General features: G+C 41.6%; 1 protein-coding gene across 4 annotated transcripts in view; it reads left to right on the forward strand.

The window, feature by feature from the left end:
• The window catches only part of cep57l1 (centrosomal protein 57, like 1), a 75,074-nt gene extending 57,232 nt beyond the window's left edge, over positions 1-17,842 (forward strand). For all 4 annotated transcript variants that reach the window (XM_072246196.1, XM_072246222.1, XM_072246204.1 and 1 more), the window contains 5 exons: positions 1,454-1,543; positions 1,897-1,974; positions 5,523-5,788; positions 11,837-11,981; positions 17,359-17,842. In XM_072246196.1, coding sequence (XP_072102297.1) covers positions 1,454-1,543; positions 1,897-1,974; positions 5,523-5,788; positions 11,837-11,981; positions 17,359-17,589 — 810 coding nt within the window. In that variant the 3' untranslated portion in view covers positions 17,590-17,842. The remainder of the gene's footprint in view (positions 1-1,453; positions 1,544-1,896; positions 1,975-5,522; positions 5,789-11,836; positions 11,982-17,358) is intronic.
• The last annotated feature ends 3,733 nt before the right edge of the window (positions 17,843-21,575 follow it).

Genomic DNA, 21,575 nt, shown 5'->3' on the forward strand with positions numbered 1-21,575 from the left:
GCCTATATAAATTAGAAATAATGTATGTACAGTGTAGTATCACTTACCGGAATTGGGAAGACAGCACCGAGCACACTGTTGATGGTGTGTTAGACTGAATCGTCGGAGTTTGGGGTGCTGCAGTGGTCCCCACCCTCTGGGCAGCAAACCGATACCGATCTGCGAAGCATGCAGTGATGTAGCTGTAGCCGGGATGCACCCAGCACATCTTTAAGAAAAAAGCCGAAATAAACAAGCTAATTAATTGGGCGCCACCCGGCACGTAAATGTCGGCCCAGATCAGAGGTGACGCAATCGGCAACCGCCTCTGATCTGGGTCGACGTTTACGTACCGGATGGCACCTAATTAATTAGCTTATTTATTTCGGCTTTTTTCTTAAAGATGTGTTGGGTGCGTCCCGGCTACCACTGCATTCTCCGCGGCAATGTATCAGTCCGCGGCCCGGGGGTTGGGGTGGTGGGACACTGGGGTGTCATCTCATCGTCATCTGTTTCTATCAGGGAGGCAGATCATCTTCTTCCATGTCTGCCTGCCTCGATGTCGAAGGTTGAAGTTCATCGTCTGCTGTGGCTGATGTGGAAGGCTTGTAAAACAACAGTATACTTGACTGCTTATCCTCACGCATTTTTCTATCATCTCATGCAGTTGCTTCACGTTCAGTTCCTGGACGACTTCACTTTCTGTCCTTTCGCTACTGCATTCAGTTTTGATTGTTATCCTTTCCTCTTCCAATTGCATCAGCTCTTCATCTATCAGTTCTTGGTTATGGGATGCCTAAACCTCTTCAACATCATCTTCGTCAACTTCCACAAGCCAAACTCACTTTGTCCTTACTTCGTTCACCACGATCGAAACGCTTAATTATGTCTAGTTTTACGCTAAGTGTAACATCCTTACGAGCTCTTTTAGGCTTTTCGGATACCGTAGAACTCATCTTGCTAATGGCTGCTCACAGGCACGTGATTAAGCAAAGCCGGCTAGAATGCAGTTCCGGTGAAGGAGCTTGGCTGCTCGGGGCGCAGCCCTTTATTGCACATTGCTTTTTTTGCGCGCTGCCTTTTTTCGTAATAGTGGAAACACCTTCTATTAGCGAAAACCGATAACTAATGTAGGTCTTTCGTAACAGCGAGGTTTCTTAAAGCGAACGTTCGAAAAGCGGGGGACACCTGTAGTAACACCATAGTACAAATCAGAAGTTCAATTGAAGATTTGCTTCTGAAGCAGATTTATTTACTTTGGGATTAGGCAATGCTGCATTAATTAGGTTATATAATTTAACATGCTTTCTGTCAAGTTCTTAGTTTTGAAAATAATTGCTTTTGTAATTTTGGGGAAATTTTTATGTAACAAACTAATCTGCAGGTTATATTTGAAAGCATTGTACAACAGAGGAAAAATGCACTTCTTTTAGGAAGCTTACATTTTTTTAAAATGCTTCTGTCTCTTTCATAGCTTCAAACTGAAATTGAAATAAATGGAATACTTATAGGATCCTCTTCTGCAAAAAAGGAAAAAGTGAAGAGAAGAAAAGGCATTGTGAAGGTGTGATTATATGACAGTTAATAACTGGTTAACTGCAGTTAATTAGTTCATGATTTACAAGTCATTCAAAGTTTTTTTTTGTAATGCACTGCTGTATGTGGGAGTTTGCATATGTTGATTTTTTTTTTCCCTCCATGTTATGGGTTTTAATTATAATTGGACTTTCCTTGTTACTAACTATGCTCTAAGATTTGGCTTCCAGAAGGCTGCATGTAATTCATCAAAGTGCAAGTGACTTGTCAAGAGATTAGTTAGTACCACAAAATGCTACATAAGAACCACCTGTAAGATGTCCTGTAACCAATAATTCACCTGTGCCCTTGGAATTTAATAAGGAATCTATTATTTTGCAGAATGAGATGAAAAAGGAAAACTCTCAATCACCTCGTCTTTGGCCAGGACAAGTAGGATTTCCATTTGTTGCTGGCACAGTAAGTTTAATGAGCAAGTTCTTGCGTCTGTGTTTTTTTACATTCAAGATAGACATGTGCATTGGTCTCTTTTCAAATACTTGCCAACCAACCATCTGCTTCCATCCATCACGTCAGATGGACTTCAGCTTCCAATTGATAGAACAAATAGTGATGTAATTTTGCATCTGTTATCATAAGTTTTAAAGGTGCATCTCTCTAAAAGGAGGAGGATAAGATTTTTTTAACTTGCCTGTTTTACAGCATTTGGCAGTATGTAATGAGACGGCTTCTTGGAGTGGATAGTCATAGTCATACTTTATTGATCCCGGGGGAAATTGGTTTTCGTTACAGTTGCACCATAAATAATTAAATAGTAATATGTAAATTATGCCAGGAAATAAGTCCAGGACCAGCCTATTGGCTCAGGGTGTCTGACCCTCCAAGGGAGGAGTTGTATAGTTTGATGGCCACAGGCAGGAATGACTTCCTATGACACTCTGTATTGCATCTCGGTGGAATGAGTCTCTGGCTGAATGTACTCCTGTGCCCAACCAGTACATTATCTAGTGGATGGGAGACATTGTCCAAGATGGCATGCAATTTGGACAGCGTCCTCTTTTCAGACACCACCGTGAGAGAGTCCAGTTCCATCCTCACAAAATCACTGGCCTTACAAATGAGTTTGTTGATTCTGTTGGTGTCTGCTACCCTCAGCCTGCTGCCGCAGCACACAACAGCAAACATGATCGCACTGGCCACCACAAGCTCGTAGAGCATCCTCAGCATCTTCCGACAGATGTTAAAGGACCTCAGTCTCCTCAGGAAATAGAATGCTCAGTGATTAAGAAAATCAAAGCTATGTTACTTCAGTAGAATTCTACTTTACTACTATGTTAATATAATTCTGTATTTCGCCTCAGTATCATGAGCTATATTTGGGGAAGGAAGCTTGATGTCCTTGCCTAGCCTGATTTTTTTTTTATTTTGAACTTTGAACTAAATTCATAGAAACTTGGTTTGATTCTTAAATACCCACTGAGGTGAAAGTGTCTATCTTTTTGAGGGCTGTATTTGAGCAAATATGATACCAAAAAGTTGTTATAACTTGAAATCATCGGGAATTGATAGAAATCTCTTATTTGACAGGGGTTACTACCTGCAAACTGATGTCTCTGTAATTGGATGCTATTCATCCGTGCTCCATGACAGGAATTTTACAATCACTGCCTAACTCTATCTGCATTAGCTGCAGGGCATAAATTGGGAGTGGGTAGAATGTTTTTCACCTACCTCGTTACACATCAGCAACGGGCAAGGAGCTTGCTATCTTGTAAAACAAAGCAGCACATTTATTCAGCACCTTCAGTGCGGTACTGTAGCGGTTAGAGTGTCGGAGTTCAGAGTTCAATTCTGACATCACCCGTAAGGAGTCTGCTCGTCCTCCCTGTGGAATGTGTGGGTTTACGCAAGGTCCTCAGGTTCCCTCCCACAGTCCAAAGATGTACCAGTTAGCAGGTTAATTGGTCATTGTAAATTGTCCTGTGATTAGGTTAGGGTTAAATTGAGGGTTGCTGGGTGGTGTGGCTCGAAGGGCTGGAAAGGCCTGTTCTGTGTTATATCTTTAAGTAAATAAATAAAATTTACAATCCCTTGGATTCAGTGCTTCTGCCACTGACAAAATAGTCTTCCATCAGAATCATTCAAACATGCATTGTAGCTTCTTCACAACAACTCTACTCATCTATTAAGGATATGAGCAATACAGAATTACGGTGACACAACCCATATTCCATCTTATCACACACCATCTTGATAAAAAAGTATATTATCTATTCCTCTTTGGGTCAAAACCATGGCAAACTACTTAATAGTATTATACAGTGCCTGTAAAGAGTTTTCACCCCCCTGGAAGTTTTCATTGAATCACAGTGGATTTAGTTTGGCTTTTTTGACACTGATAGACAGAAAAAGACTCTTTTGTGTCAAAGTGAAAACAGATCCCTACAAAGTGATTGAAATTAATTACAAATATAAAACACAAAATAATTGATTGCATAAATATTCACCCCCTTTAATATGACACACCAAATCATCACTGGTGCAGCCAGCTTGTTTTAGAAGTCACATAATAAATTCAGTGGCAATCATCTGTGTGCAGTCAAGGTGTTTCAATTGTAGTAAAGATACATCTGTATTTGAAAGGTCCAGCTGCTGGTGAGTCAGTGTCCTGGCAAAAACTACACCATGAAAATAGAAGGACACTCCAAGCAATTCCACAAAAAGGTTATCGGAAAAACACAAGCCAGGAGTTGGATACAAGAATATTTCCAAGTCACTGGATATCCCTCAGATAACAGTTAAGTCGATCATCAAGAAATGGAAAGAATGTGGCACAGCTGTAAATCTGCCTAGAGCAAGCCGTCCTCAACAACTGGTGATCATGCAAGAAGGGGACTAGTGATGGAGGCCACCAAGAGACCTGTGACAACTCTGAAGGAGTAACAAGCTTCAGTGGCTGAGATGGAGAGTGTTTTATATTTGTAATTAATTTAGATCACTTTGTAGAGATGTTTTCTCTTTGACACAAAAGAGTCTTTTTCTGTTGATCAGTGTCAAAAAAAAAGCTAAATTAAATCCACTGGTTCAATGCTGTAAAACAATAAAACGTGAAAACTTCCAAGGGGAGTGAATATTTTTTATAGGCACTGCAGGAGTCGCTTCAGGTATGGCAACTGCCTAGCTGCATTAAGGTTGGGTAATAAGTGCAAGCTTTGCCCGTGCAGTCATAATTAATAAATAAGTAAATATATTTTTTCAAACTATAACATTGTAGAAGTTAAACTGTGGTAATCATCCTATCTGGGAGCATCACACCTTGGAGAGAGTTGTGGACACGGCTCAGTCCATCACAAAAATTATCGCCCCTCCCCTCCCCCTGGACTCTGACTATACTTCTTGCTGTCTTGGAAACGCATCTAACATAATCAGAGATCCCTCTCTCTCCTTAACAATCTCTCTTCTCCTTCCCACCCTGCACTTTCAGTGGGTAGAAGATAAGAAAGTTTGAAAACATGTAGCACTAATGTCAATGACAGCTTTTATAAGACTCTTGAACAGATCTCATTAAAGATGAACTTTTGTCCTCGTAATCTACCTCACCATGGCCCTTGCACCTTTACTGTCTACATACACTGCCCTCTGTCAGTAACTGTAACACTGTACTGCAATCTATTACTGATTTTTCCCTTGTACTACCCCAACATACTTCTGTTTTGTAGATGTTCACAAAACTAAATTTTTCACTGCATCTCAGTACATGTGCCAATGATATTCCAATTCCAACTAGTGATTGGTATTGTCTCAGCCAAGACTAAAATGGGCATTGGGGTGTTTGCAATATGTCATATGTTTGCTGATATGCACTCAGAGCCACATGTTGCCCTTAAAGTTTGTGTTTTCTGATGTTGACCTGCTCAAAATTTAATCCAGCCTAAAGAAACTATTTCTTTATTAAGAAAATCCAGCAGTTTTTTATAACTTGTTCTTTTTACGTTTTTGTGTTCAAGTCCATTAGTTCCAGCCACTCAGTTGCAGCAAATGTACAGAATGTCCTCCATCTGATGAAGCATTATAACAAAATGACTTCTGATGGAAGACCAAAGTATCCTGATCAAAGAACATTGAAGAACACAAGAGAAGTGATTTGCGACAAAGGCAGGGTGAAGAATGAGGATTTGAAGTCTGTATCATTCTCTCCCTCATCCTCATCATTGACTGAGGGGCTCTCCGAAATCCTTGTGGCATTGCAGGACGAGCTGGGTCAAATGAGCTTGTAAGTGTAAAATTGTCTGTCCACTGATTGCACTGGGAGAGGAAAAAATATCCAATTTTCACTTCATTATTTTTTACAGCACTTACCTATTGACATGTAATCTCTTGTCACTCCATTTGTCTATTCCATTTAAAGTGTCTAATGCTGAGTTCACATGCCCTTATTTTAAAATCGGCATTGATCATAAGAGTCATACAGCACAGAAACATTTCCTTTTGTCACCCCAGTCCATGCCATCCATCGAGTTTCCACCTGTATTAATCTTGTTTACCAGCACTTGTTGGTAGTCTTTACACTTCAGCCATTTCAAGGTGAGAATCTCTGCTTCTGCTAACCTCTCAGGCAATGTATTTCCAACTCCAGCCATATTCAGCCATAACTCTCAGGTTACAGATACCTTTCGCTATGGGGTAAGTTTTCCACATAATTTTGTTTAACTCAATTTTGTCTGCCTCCTACCACAACCTCTCTCCAAACAATCAGCTTTCTCCACTCCAACAGAGGCATCCTAGCTAGTCTACTCTTTTATAGGGAGACACTCCATTCCAGTTAACATCCTGGTAAATCTCTGCATCCTCTCCAGAGCAATTATGCCCTAATCTCGTAAGGTATACATTAAATATACAAATTAACATTATGAAATATTCTTAAAATTAAAATGTGAGATTTCATGCTTAGAGAAAAAATGCTTTCTGATCCTACAATGAAACACAGGCCAGTAGTTTCTGAGGAATTCATTGGACCTCACTCTTTTAGTGGCCTTCCATCCATTGCCTGTACCAGCACAGTTGCCTAATCATTGTAAAGTGTACTTCAAACAATTCCTTAACAGCCAGAAGCAGAATTATCCTGGTAGCTCGATTTTAGTCTGCTCTTATTCCAAAGATCTTGCCATTATTACTTTCTTTCCCCACACTTTCTTCTATCTCTACTTGCCTACATCTACAGTACCTCACCATATATGCCCAATACCCCTTCATCTCCATGTCCCACCAAAGTGACCTATGGTCCTTCCTTTAAGAAGAGACTCAGACATTCCTTTCCACCAGAACCTCCAACACAACTTGGATGAGTTTGATCTCAGATTAAGCAGCTGCTTCTTGTACAATCACAACAACTTGGAGTGGAATGCCCTTTAAAGCTGTGGAGCTGCATATTGACTTCAGGTGAGATGTGTCTCCACTCCACTCATTCATCATCAACAATTATGCAGTTAACTCCATTTCAATTTTCCGGTTCCTGGGCATCATTATTCCACAGGACCTCATGTGAGAGGACTGTATCTCCTTCATATACAAAAAGGCTCAGCAGAAGATGGACTACTTATGGCAGTTGGTAAAATTCTATCTCCCCCAGAACATACTGGTGCAATTGTACACTGCCGTCATAGAGAGCATCTTCATATCAGCCATTTCTGTCTGTTTTGGTGCAGCATCCTTTCACAATATGCAAAAGTACAGAGACCTGTCAGATCAGCAGAAAAAGTCATAGGCTGCAGTCACTACATCACTGCAGGTCTTGTATCTGTCCAGGACAAAGAAATGGGTAGGAAAAATCATTGCAGACACTACCCACCTTGCAAACAGCCTAAGCTCCCTTCTGGAAAGTGCCACTAGGGCCAAGAAACAAAAACTATACACCATCTTAAAAGTTTCTTCTCCCAGGCAGTTAATCTGATCAAATGTACTCATTAGCCTCCTCCACTCCCCCCTATCTGTTACCCCTCCACTGCACTGTAAACATCTTAAACCACTTTTTATTTGTTGTTTACATTGTAAATATTTGCCGGTATTTATGTACATATGCACATTTTTATTCCATGTTTGTACTTTAACCTCTGGCTTTATTCTTTATATAGTTGTTGAATGTTGTTGTATGTCTCACCCTGACCACCACACCACAGCAAATTCCTGATGCATGTAAATATATGTGGAGAAAAAAGCTGATCCTTAATCCTTTGAATCAACCTACCTCTACTGTAACTAATAAAAAATGATATTGCTACCTGAACTCGTAGGGTTCCAAGCTACGTTTATGTTTGTGGGGTCCATAGAGAATATAATATGTTTTGCTGCATGCATTTATTTCCCAGAACTATCAACCTCATTCTGGGATGCATGCGTACAGGGTAGACTGGCAAAGCATGCTGAGGTCTCAGTGGCAAATCAGCTGTAAGCAGAGCAAGTGGTAGGAGCTTTTTTGTCAAAGTTAATGAAGTTTTTTTTCTTTCAATATAGATCATTAAATTTAAGAAAGTTTTTAAGATTGCATTATTTTATAAATTTCAAAGTAATATCCCTCATTACCTTCATCACTGTACAGCAGGAGTTCACAACTATTTTAATGCCATGGACCCCCTACCCTAACCGTGGACTCCAGGTTGAGAACCTCTGTTTTACAGGCTACAACCTGCTGTACTAAGCTTGTGTGCCCTGTTTCTTTGATATATCAGTCAGATGGAGGCAGAGGCTCTGAGGAAAAAATATACTAGCTAGTGTTTGAATATGACGACAGGGTAAATGTGAAGAAAATACGAACAATCCACACCCATTAACACGAATGCAAGATGCAACAGAACTCCAATAATTGAGCATACTTAGGACTTTGGTACTGGATTATCAGGTTTTGTTTGGTCTATTGAATGTTACTCTTATTAATTATTTTGTATCATTTGTTTTTAACATGTTATGCTGTGGAATTATACCATGTTTTGCCACAGTTACCAATAAATCAATTATTTGCTTTGGTCATGAGAATGTGAATTTCAGAAGGTAATCATTAGCAAGGAATGGTAATAACTGAGAATTGTCAGGGGTGGGAATGTTTTTTTTTCCTGAGCTAAAAGGTCTATTTAATTCAATTACAAAGGACACTAATTTAAAGGATATGGTAATTTAGTTCTGGTACCCAAGAAATAATTAGCAACAATGTTAGTTCTTCAAGAATTTTATTGTGATAGCCTGGAAAATATAACATATTGTGGTTTCAGATAGTATAATATTATCCATCTGATATTTTCCTTTGCTTCACTGCTACAAACAGAACAAAGTAAGTAATTACACAGTACAGTACCAAAAACCTGTTAAAAGAGATTAATTCATCTATTTCCAGTTCGGCAACATTGTTGCCTCTGCCTAAGGTTTGGTTCATCTGCTGAAAACCTCATTGTTATCTTGTTCACTGCTGTATGTGATTACTCCAAGGCTATCCAAAGTTTTGTCTGTCTCTATAATTTGTACCACCACCTTTGCTGTGTGCCTAACCTTATCACCTGGCCTAGTGCTGTCCTTTAAATATCTATACTTTATACTTTATTGTCGCCAAACAATTGGTACTAGAATGTACAATCATCACAGCGATATTTGATTCTGCGCTTCCCGCTCCCTGGAGTACAAATCGATAGTAAATATTAAAAATTTAAATTATAAATCATAAATAGAAACTAGAAAAGGGAAAGTAAGGTAGTGCACAAAAACCGAGAGGCAGGTCCAGATATTTAGAGGGTACGGCCCAGATCCGGGTCAGGATCTGTTCAGCAGTCTTATCACAGTTGGAAAGAAGCTGTTTCCAAATCTGGCCGTACGAGTCTTCAAGCTCCTGAGCCTTCTCCCGGAGGGAAGAGGGACAAAAAGTCTGTTGGCTGGGTGGGTCGTGTCCTTGATTATCCTGGTAGCACTGCTCCGACAGTGTGCGGTATAAAGTGAGTCCACGGACGGAAGATTGGTTTGTGTGATGTGCTGCGCCGTGTTCATAATCTTCTGCAACTTCTTCCGGTCTTGGACAGGACAACTTCCATACTAGGTTGTGATGCACCCTAGAAGAATGCTTTCTACGGTGCATCTATAAAAATTAGTGAGGGTCTTAGGGGACAGGCCAAATTTCTTTAGCTTTCTCAGGAAGTAAAGGCGCTGGTGGGCCTTCTTGGCAGTGGACTCTGCTTGGTTGGACCAAGTCAGGTCATTTGTGATATTGACCCCGAGGAACTTAAAGCTTTTGACCTGTTCCACTTGCGCACCACCGATGTAAATTGGGTCGTGCGGTACGCTACTCCTTCTGAAGTCAACAATCAATTCCTTCGTCTTGCTGATGTTGAGGGATAGATTTTTGTCTTCGCACCATGCCACCAGGTTCTTAATTTCCTCTCTGTACTCAAACTCATCATTACCCGAGATACGGCGTACAATTGTGGTGTCATCAGCAAACTTATATATTGAGTTTGATGGAAACTTGGCTACACAATCATGGGTGTACAGTGAGTACAGCAGTGGGCTGAGTACACAGCCTTGTGGGGCACCGGTGCTCAGAGTGATTGTATAGGAGAGCTTGTCCCCTATTTTTACAGCCTGGGTCCTGTCTGTGAGGAAGTTGAAGATCCAGCTGCAGATCTGAGTGCTAAGGCCCAGGTTCCAGAGCTTAGGAATCAGTTTATTTGGAATGATGGTATTAAAGGCAGAGCTGTAGTCAATGAAAAGAAGCCTTACGTATGCGTCTTTATTCTCCAGGTGTTCTAAGGAGGAATGTAGGGCCAGAGAAATGGCATCTGCTGTTGACCCGTTGCTCCGGTAGGTGAATTGCAAAGTGTCAAGGTTGACCGGTAGACTGTGGTTGATGTGTGCCATAACCAATCGCTCGAAGCACTTCATAGCAATTGATGTCAGAGCCACAGGTCGATAATCATTCAGGCATGCCACCTTGTTCTTCTTCGGCACTGGGATTATCGTTGCCTTTTTAAAACACAACGGAATCTTAGACTGAAGCAAGGAGCAGTTGAAAGATGTCAGCAAACACTCCAGCTAGCTCGCTTGCACAGGCCCGGAGAACCCATCCCGGGTTGCCATCTGGGTCCGTTGCCTTCCTTGGATTTATCTTTAGGAGGGCCCTTCTAACGTCCTCCTCGGTGACGATGAATCTCGATGCCACCAGGTCCGGTTCATCCGGAGGGAGCGGGACGCTCCTCTTCTGTTCGAATCTTGCATAGAATACGTTAAGTTCGCCAGGAAGAGAAGCGCCACAGTTATTGATATTCCCAGCCTTTTCTTTGCGCCCAGTGATCTCATTTAGACTCTGCCATAGTCTACTGACATCCCTCTGGTTAGCCTGGGCTTCCAACTTGGCTCGATATTGCCTCTTGGCACCCTGAATGGCTTTCCGGAGTTCATGCTTGTTTTCAGGTTTCTCCATGTCCTTGCTAGTACCTTCTCTATATTTGTGTTCTCAGCACTCCTCTAATTCTGCCTGTTGTGCATTGCTGAATTTTATCACACTGTTGGCAGTTTTATCTTTTGCTGTCTGTACGTGGGGATCTGTAATTAATAGGATAGGGAGCAGTATAGCACACTGCCTGTGCAGACCATAATGCCAATCCATCTGCTGCCACATGGTCTGTATACTTCCATTCCCTGCCTAAAATTAGTTGTTGAATATGCTGTTCATCCGTGTGTGTATGTGTATGTGTGTGTGTGTGCGTGGTATAGGGCATAATATGTGATAGGCCAAATGACTTAATTCTGTCTTTGTTTAGCTCTTTCCTTTGCAACTTTTCACTATATTACTCTCCTTTCACTGCCTAATTTCATACCACAACTTTTGATACTTCTACAAAGCACTTTGCGAGTTTCATTATGTCATGGGTGCTGTATAATACATAATTTTGTTGTTTATAAGAATAAGCAGTAAGGAGAAAAGTCACTTCTGGTGGCTTGGTAAAGGGGAGGAGTTTTGGTGATGGCTCCATGGCTGTGGACTCTCTTTTGGGAACTCTACGGTTAATATTCTGTGTTTTATTGTTTGCACGATTTGTTCTTTTTTTGCACATTGGGTGTTTGGTCCTTGTGCGGGGTTTTTAATGGGCTCTGTTGCGTTTGTTTGTTTTGTGGTTACCTTCAAGAAGACGAATCTGAAAGTTGTATAAAATATACTGTACATTGATAATGTACTTTGAACTTTAGAAATGGGTAATATTTGAAGTGATTGATTGGTGTGTGCAGAATTATTTTGCAGCCAACATGTATCTGTTGTTCAAATGCCTCCTAAATTTTCTATTCACAGCGAGCATCAGGACTTGCTGAAGCAAATACAAGATACCAAGAATATAAATGTCCGTGAAGATTTGGAACGTGAACTGGACTGTCTAGTGAAGCAGATGGAGAAGAAAGGGGAACAGATTTCTAAACTCAAAAAACACCAAGATCATGTGAGTGCCAAATTTTGTATTTTTCCCTCTGCTTTTCCCCATACCCACTTCAAAAATATCAGCATTTTTGCTCACAAATCAGAGGTTTAGAAATTTGTAACATTTCCTCCATTTGAATAGATGTCTGCCTCAGCCAGTATGTTAATGAAAATGTGAATAATATTCGTAATTATCATGGAATTTTAACAAATATAATTTTTCTTTATGTAACATGGTGATATACCAAAATCTTCAAAGCACTTTTGCTTACTAATCAACTCTGCTTTATTAGAAATATTATTATAATAATATATTAGTGTGATACCTGGAAGACAAGTGAACAACAATAAATTACTTAACACTTGGGAAAAAATAAAGTGGCACTATGAAATTCTGACTTATTTATACTTCTTCTCCAAAAAGGAGGTCAGTTTTTTTGGGGCTTGGGAGCTAGCAAAGATAGCTCATCCCAAATTTCCCTAAAAAGGTTAAAAAGATGGAGAGCCATTGCCTTGAACTTTTGCGGTCCCTCGGAAGATATTCCCACATTTTTTTTTTGAGTAGGGAGTTCCAGTATTGAATGCAATGATAATGAAGGAAAAATGATTTTTAAATTTCCCACTCAACATAGTGGTACAGGTTGAATACCCCTTATCGGAATTGCTTGGGGCCAGAAGTGTTTTGGATTTTGGATTTTTCTCAGATTTTGGAATATATAATGAGATAGCTTGGGATCACCATCATTTCAGACTCTGAATTTATGTGCTACTGGTAAGCAGTCTTTAGAAACATAGAAAACCTACAGCACAATACAGGCCCTTTGGCCCACAAAACTGTGCTGAACATGTCCTAACCTTAGAAATTACCTAGTGTTTCCCATAGCCCTCTATTTTTCTGAGCTCCATGTACCTGTCCAGGAGTCTTTTAAAAGACCCTATTGTATCTGCCTCCATCACCGTCACTGGCAGCCCATTCCACGCACTCACCACGCTTTGCATTAAAAAGAAACAACTTAACCCCGACATCTCTGTACCTATTTCCAAGCACCTTAAAACTGTGCCCTCTTGTGCTAGCCATTTCTGCCCTGGGAAAAAGCCTATGACTATCCACATGATCAATACCTCTCATCATCTTATACACCTCTCTCAGTTCACCTCTCATCCTCCGTCACTCCAAGGAAAAAAGGCTGAGTTCACTCAACCTATTTTCATAAGGCATGCTCCCCAATCCAGGCAACATCCTTGTAAATCTCCTCTGCATCCTTTCTATGGTTTCCACATCCTTCCTATAGTGAGGCGACCAGAACTGAGCACAATATTCCAAGTGGGGTCTGACCAGGTTCCTATATAGCTGCAACATTACCTCTCGGCTCCTAAACTCAATCCTTTGTCTTACGCTTGTTCATCACACATAAGTACTTCACAGTACAAATTATTACATACTATTAATATAATGTATGCAAGGAAACAAAAGCAGCACAGCAGCATCGGGAGAATATCTGAATCAGCTGTGAAAACAACAAACAACGGAAGGCTTTCAGTCTTCACCTACGATGCCGAGTTTTGACTAAAAGAGTACAGTACGCTATATTTGTATTTTACTTTTTTTTTAGGTTTTATGTCAAGTATAAAAACAGTCAGTATTGTAGACTTGTTCTGGTGTTAGATTTTAAAATGCAATGCCGTAATGTAAGATATAAAAACAATGTAGTCTTGTTCTGGTGCGAGATTTTCATGATCAGCAGACAACTGTATCACCATAAATCTTCAAAAATTTAATGCACAACGTTTTCTTAAATTTCTGCAACCAGTCGGCTGAATATTCACAATTACCTTAAATTTTAAGTTAATCGTCAGATCTTTGCTTGTTTCATAATCTGCATACAATTACTTGGCATATGTTCACTCCGCTGATGATTAATGATTGAAATCTTCATTTTTTGCTTTATTCAGTGTTTTTCTATTTTTCATTAACTTGTATGAGGTTACTTCTCAGAACCGTCTGTCATGCACTGAGACATGCATCGCCTGGGAACATTCCCAGAGTCCTGTGGAGTTTTTTATTTGTGATGTCATGTCAGCGCTAAAATAAATTGGATTTCAGAGGTTTTTGGATTTTGAAATTTCGGATAAGGAGTACTCAATCTGTATTTCCATGTACTTGAAGTGTTGGTGTTCCTTTATGATAGGTACTGCAAGTTGTAGAGGTGCTTTTAAGATGGTCTAAAAAAAAATTGCAAATCATTGTATAGGTGATACACAGTACAGCCACTAGATGGTACTGGTGGAAGGAATAAACATTATGTAAGGCCAGTTTAAGAATACCCAGCAAAACAGAACCTAAAATACTCCAGCCTTGAACTCCAGGCCGGGTCTTTCTGTGCTGCTATTGTGCTCCCATCTCCCCTTCCCCCACCAATACTCTGCAATCTCATCTCCCTCAGATCCCATCGTCAGGTCCCGGGTACTCAGAGGCTCCATCTTCCTCTCACCCCAACCCTCCCCTCTCCACTGACACCCCCAGCCTCCCCCCTCCCCCCTCTGATCCCAGCTCTCATCCGTGCCGGGTTTTTACCATCCCCTTCGACCTTCAACTGTCGGAGGCAGAACGCTCTGTCCTCAGTAAGGGCCTCACCTTTGTCCTCCTTTGCCCACACCTCAGCGAGTTCCGTGTTCGCCATGATGTGGAACTTTTCTTCCGCCGTCTCCGTCTCCGAGCCTACTTCTTTGCAAGGACTCTTCCACCCTCACCGATGACCCCTTCTCCTGTCTTCAACCCTCCTCTTCTTCATGGACACCCTGCTCGGGTCTTCTGCCTGCTCTGGATCTCTTTATTGCTAACTGCCAACAGGACATCAACCGTCTCGACTTCACTGCATCTTGTTCCCATTCCAACCTCATTCCTTCCGAACGCTCTGCTCTCCACTCCCTCCACACTAATCCTAACCTTACCATTAAACCCACCAATAAGGGGGGTGCTGTTGTAGTCTGGCGTACTGACCTCTACCTTGCCGAGGCACAGCGACAACTCGCGGATACCTCCTCTTATTTACCCCTCGATTGTGACCCCACTAAGGAGCACCAGGCCATTGTCTCCCACACCACCACCGACTTTATCTGCTCAGGGGATCTCCCGTCGACTGCTACCAACCTTATAGTTCCCACACCTCGCACTTCCCGTTTCTACCTCCTACCCAAGATCCACAAACCTGCCTGTCCAGGTAGACCCATTGCCTCAGCTTGCTCCTGCCCTACCGAACTCGTTTCTGCATACCTCGACACGGTTTTATCCCCCTTGTTCAATTCCTTCCTACCTATGTTCGTGACACTTCTCACGCTCTTAAACTTTTCGATGATTTTAAGTTCCCTGGCCCCCAGCGCTTTATTTTCACCATGGATGTCCAGTCCCTATATACTTCCATCCCCCATCAGGAAGGTCTCAAAGCTCTCCGCTTCTTTTTGGATTCCAGACCTAATCAGTACCCCTCTACCACCACTCTGCTCCGTCTAGCGGGATTAGTCCTTACTTTTAATAATTTCTCCTTTGGCTCCTCCCACTTCCTCCAAACTAAAGGTGTAGCTATGGGCACCCGTATGGGTCCTAGCTATACCTGCCTTTTTGTTGGCTTTGTGGAACAATCTATGTTCCGTACCTATTCTGGTATCTGTCCCCCACTTTTCTTTCGCTACATCGACGACTACATTGGCGCTGCTTCCTGCACGCATGCTGAGCTCGTTGAGTTTATTAACTTTGCCTCCAACTTTCACCCTGCCCTCAAGTTTACCTGGTTCATTTCCGACACCTCCCTCCGCTTTCTAGATCTTTCTGTCTCTATCTCTGGAGACAGCTTATCCACTGGTGTCTACTATAAGCCTACTGACTCTCACAGCTATCTGGACTATTCCTCTTCTCACCCTGTCTCTTGCAAAAATGCCATCCCCTTCTCGCAATTCCTCCATCTCCGCCGCATCTGCTCTCAGGATGAGGCTTTTCATTCCAGGACAAGGGAGATGTCCTTTTTTAAAGAAAGGGGCTTCCCTTCCTCCACCATCAACTCTGCTCTCAAACGCATCTCCCCCATTTCACGCACATCTGCTCTCACTCCATCCTCCCGCCACCCCACTAGGAATAGGGTTCCCCTGGTCCTCACCTACCACCCCACCAGCCTCCGGGTCCAACATATTATTCTCCGTCACTTCCGCCACCTCCAACGGGATCCCACCACTAAGCATATCTTTCCCTCCACCCCCCCGCTTTCCACAGGGATCGCTCCCTACGCGATTCCCTTGTCCATTCGTCCCCCCCATCCCTCCCCACTGATCTCCCTCCTGGCACTTATCCTTGTAAGCAGAACAAGTGCTACACATGCCCTTACACTTCCTCCCTTACCACCATTCAGGGCCCCAGACAGTCCTTCCAGGTGAGGCGACACTTCACCTGTGAGTCGGCTGGGGTAATATACTGCGTCCGGTGCTCCCGATGTGGCCTTCTATATATTCGCGAGACCCGACGCAGACTGGGAGACCACTTCGCTACGCTCTGTCTGCCAGAGAAAGCAGGATCTCCCAGTGGCCACACGTTTTAATTCCACATCCCATTCCCATTCTGACATGTCTATCCACGGCCTCCTCTACTGTAAAGATGAAGCCACACTCAGGTTGGAGGAACAACACCTTATATTCCGTCTGGGTAGCCTCCAACCTGATGGCATGAACATTGACTTCTCTAACTTCTGCTAATGCCCCACCTCCCCCTCGTACCCCATCCGTTATTTATTTTTATACACACATTCTTTCTCTCACTCTCCTTTTTCTCCCTCTGTCCCTCTGACTATACCCCTTGCCCATCCTCTGGTTCCCCCCCCCCCGTCTTTCTCCCTGGGCCTCCTGTCCCATGATCCTCATATCCCCTTTGCCAATCACCTGTCCAGCTCTTGGCTCCATCCCTCCCCCTCCTGTCTTCTCCTATCATTTTGGATCTCCCCCTCCCACTTTCAAATCTCTTACTAACTCTTCCATCAGTTAGTCCTGACAAAGGGTCTCGGCCTGAAACGTCGACTGTACCTCTTCCTAGAGATGCTGCCTGGCCTGCTGCGTTCACCAGCAACTTTGATGTGTGTTACCTAAAATAACCTCTGTTGTATTGTACATTCTTGTCATTACAAAGCCATAATTAATATGCAACAATATGAAATTTGCATTGAAACTACTTGTGTGCTTTCCTCTGTTCCAAAGTTTAAAATTAATCTCAAATGTTGCAAGTCCTATGTTATATTTTTAAATTTATTTTTATCGCAAGAATGTAATTCTTTTACACTTTGTTTTTAATTGTCTTTGAATCAAATGTCAAAAGGAAAAATCAAAAAAAGTAACTTTTTGGCAATTGTCTTTGTTGAAAGGTTGAAAAACTGAATCTAAAAGTGAAAAAGATGAGGAAGCAGTTGGCTGAAACAAAGAAAGGATCAAAACCTTTAAATGAAATAAAAGAAGTTGCCCCAAAAGCAACAGAATATTTAGCTAAACAAACTACTGCTCTGGGGAAGAAAGGACAAGAAAGCCTTCAGTTGCTTAAAAATGCACAAAGGCTGCAGATGACCCTAAGGAAAAATGACATTGTATGGGACCAGTGATTACATGAACTTGTAAATTGTTGTGGAATAGGTCTGTGAATCTATTCCTTTTTTTTGTTTTTTTTATATAAGACTTGACTTGAAATATTGCGGACACTGGCGTATGGTACTGATTTATTTGATGTTTCGTGTTGCTTTTTTCATTGTAATCTACAATCAGTGACTTGCTCTGAGCACTTACTGATGCTAGGTTGCTGAATGTTTTTTATATGTGTTACTTGTTCATCCATACTAATAAAAGCTCTTAAGAGTCTACTATGTGTATTTCTCTTTTGTTTGCTCTTATACTTAATTTTCCCTTTTCCTTTTTATTTTAAGCTGTGCTCTAATGCAATCTAGGTGACATTCGCTTCTCCCAAATTTGCTATGAATACAAATGACAGGGACTAGAGAGGACTCTTAGCTAATTTAGAAATTTGAGTGTATACTTGTCAGTTTAAATAGCCAATAAATGGTATGGGAGAAAGGAAGATGTAGTTAACATTTTCAAATGCTTTAGCAAATCTGGTGGACCACTTAGCCCAATTTTGCTTGGAGCCTATACTGTTGCATCACAAAGTCCTCGGTTCTGTTCCTATTCTGCAATTTGAGTGCATAGTCTTGGGTGAACATTCAAAGCCTAGATGAATGCCATAGTTATAGTAGCTTGTTTCAGATGAAATGCGAATTCCATCTGCTTAGCTTTTGGGCATTATCTGAACTTAAGTTTGTATGTTCTCCTGTGTGTGGGGTTTTGCTCTCAGAGATCAAGTTGTAGACCTACAGGGAATGGAGAAGGAGAATTGAAATGACAGATTATTCTGCTGAGAACCAGAATGGACCTGATGTTCGATGGCCTCCTGTGGCATAATAACATTCAAAAAAGCAACTGTGACATTCCTTGACCAACATCAAAACAAATTATCTTTTCACAGTGTAACAGTTGATTTGCTGTGAAGTGTTGAGGCATGGTTACAAAACTTCGCTATAATTTTGCAGTCCACAATTATTGGAATCATTATTTTCAACCTTCTCACCACTCTTGCAACTGTACACTGTATGGAATGGCATGAGCTTTTCTTGGGTCATTTAAACAAATTGAATCCCCTAAATTCTTTGAATAGGATCTGCTACTATTCCCAGATCCAACTAGTACAGGAAAACAAAATTGTAAACTTTATCCATGTGCGTAATTGATGATTTTTTTGGAGCAAGGGAAAAATCATGTTCAAAATAGGCTTCCCCCCATACTCGGCCACAATAATTGCATGGGCTGATAAAACTTGGTAAACTGGTTAAAAATCTCATTTGCTTCAGTAACAATGTAATGTAAGTTATATGAATAATGTTAATGTTTTAATATTTAATAATGAAATGTGAATATGAAGGACTAAATTAGTGAACTACTTTATAGAACTATGCTTGACTGAGTCATGACCCTCTCCTGGGGGAAAAAATAATAGGGTTAGTCAATTTACAAAAATTCAACTGTAATGTTATTGACGGAATTGAAATTAAGCAAGAGAAACTTAAAATCCAGGCTTGCCAGCTAACACAGATCAACAAAGGGGAAAGTGTTGAGAGACATACTTGGTAAGATGTACAATACAGGCAGCAGTATTTCATCAGTGTTTCTAAAGAATGGTGATTAATGTGAAATTAGCCGCAGATGTGGCAAATAGTCATCAGCTCTGCATCATGAGATGGCGTGACCACCCCAAGTGTGGGAGACAGAACTCCCAAGATCTGTGGTATTTTCTTACCAGAAGTGTGTGTGTGTGTGTGTGTGTGTGTGTGTGTGTGTGTGTTTATGGATATAAAGGGAATTGAATTTAAGCAAGAGAAACTTAAAATCCAGGCTTGCCAGCTAACGCAAATCGACAAGGGGAAAGTGTCAATGCACCAGAAAGAGTCTATCCTGAGATGCAAGCTATTCCGTACTCCCTGGATCTCTGGGTGGACTCATTATGGTGCACCCACAAGGCTAAGAACATCATGGATATCATGCTTACTATGTTTTCAAGCAAATTTCTCTCCAGACTCCAGGACCAGGAACTTAACACCTCCCTTTCCAATTGGAAATTTGATTTCCTGACCAACAGACAACAGTCAATGAGGAAAGGCAGTGACACGTCTGCCATAATTACCCTCAGCCCAGCTGCTCCACAAGGTTGTGTCCCTAGCCTTCCCGCTCTCCTCCCTGTACGCTCACAGCTGCGTGGCCAGATTTTGGTCTAACACCATCTGCAAATTTGGAGATAATACCACTGTTGTGGACCATATCTCACACAGCGGTGAGTCAGAGTAATGGAAGGAAATAACATCACTAGGTTCTTTATGTCGTGACAGTCTTTCCCTCACTGCCGACAAAAGAGCTGGTCATTGACTTCAAGAAGGGGGTAGCACCTGTGTCCTGTTTATATCAATGCTGCTGAAGTTGAGAGGGTTAAAAGCTTCAGGTTCCCAGGAGAGAGTATCACCATGGGCTAATCCAACCACAGCCAAAAAAGCTCACCAGCACCTCTACCTCAGCAGGAGGCTAAAGAAATTCAGTGTGATCCCATTGACCTCAGTGTATTTTTATTAATACACTATAGAAACAATCCTCTCTGGATGCACCACAGCTTCATATGGCATCTGCTCTGCCTGTGGCCACAAGAAACTGCAGGAAGTTGTGGATGCAGCTCAGCACTTGAGGGAAAACAGCCTCCTTCCATGGATTCAGTCTAAACTTATTGCTATCTCGGTAAAGCAGCCAGCATAATCAAAGACCCCATCTACCGTAGACATTCTCTCTTCTCCCCCTCCCCATCAGGCAGGAAATACAAAAGCCTGAAAGCATGTACCGTCAGCCTTAAGGACAGCTTCTATCCGACTGATTTAAGACAGTATAATTAACGGTTCCCAAGTATAATAAGTTGGACTCACAATTTATTTCCTTATGAACTTACACATTATCGTCCACCTGCTCTGCATTTTCTCTGTAACTGTAACACCTTATTCTGCACTCTGTTACTGCTTTACCTTGTACTACCTCAATGCAGCATTGTAATTTATTGATTGGTATGAACGGTATGCAAGACAATCCTCAGTATGTGACACCAGTAAACCAATTTAACTATTTAATGGCTGCACAAGCAGAATAGTGGTGGGTGACTGTCAGGTTGAGTAATAGGCGCAGGTGGGCAGTATAGGAGTCTCCTTGTGGGCATTTCTCTTTCCAGCAGATATATCATGTTGGATACTCTTTGGGAGAAATAGCCTCAGGGAAAACAAAATCAGCATTTTTTGTGGCACCATCAGTATTTCAGCTGCATAAACAGAGAAGGAAACAGACTAGGAGAGTTACAGTGATAGGCATTCAGTTGCAAGGGGAGCTGTTGTTTAATAAATGAATAAAGTAATTGATAAATTAGGATTTTATTTGCTAGAGTTCAGACGAATAAGAGGAATTCTCATTGAAAATTAAAACGGGAATAGTCATCCTTAGTACAAGAAGGATGTTCCTGATGGCCAGGGAGTTGTGGATCAGTCATCACAGTAGTGAAACACCTTCACCCAGACAAAAAAACTCTCTGCACCACAAAATTTGAAGCCAAATCACACGTGATGTAGTTGTTAGCTTAACATTATTTGAGTGCCAGTAACCCATGTTCAATTCCACCTCTGTCTGCAAGGAGTTTGTATGTTCTCTCTGTGACTGCATGGATTTCTTCTGGGTACTCAGGTTTTCTTACATATTCCAAAGACGTATGGAGTAGCAGGTTAATTGGTCACGTGGGCTCATTGGGCCGGAAAGGCCTGTTATCAAGCTGTACTGCTAAATTATTTACATATATATATGCAAGAAAGAATATATTCTTCTGGCTAAAAGGATCAAGTTCTTGTGGCTAAGAAGATACAGTGAGAAAGCAGGACAAGATACTGAATATGGATGACCAACCAAGATAATTGAACGGCAAACCAGGCTCAAAGAGCAGAATAGCCTACTCCTGCTCCGAGCTTGC

The sequence above is a fragment of the Mobula birostris genome, chromosome 2 (assembly GCF_030028105.1).
Source record: "Mobula birostris isolate sMobBir1 chromosome 2, sMobBir1.hap1, whole genome shotgun sequence".
NCBI lineage: Eukaryota > Metazoa > Chordata > Chondrichthyes > Myliobatiformes > Myliobatidae > Mobula > Mobula birostris.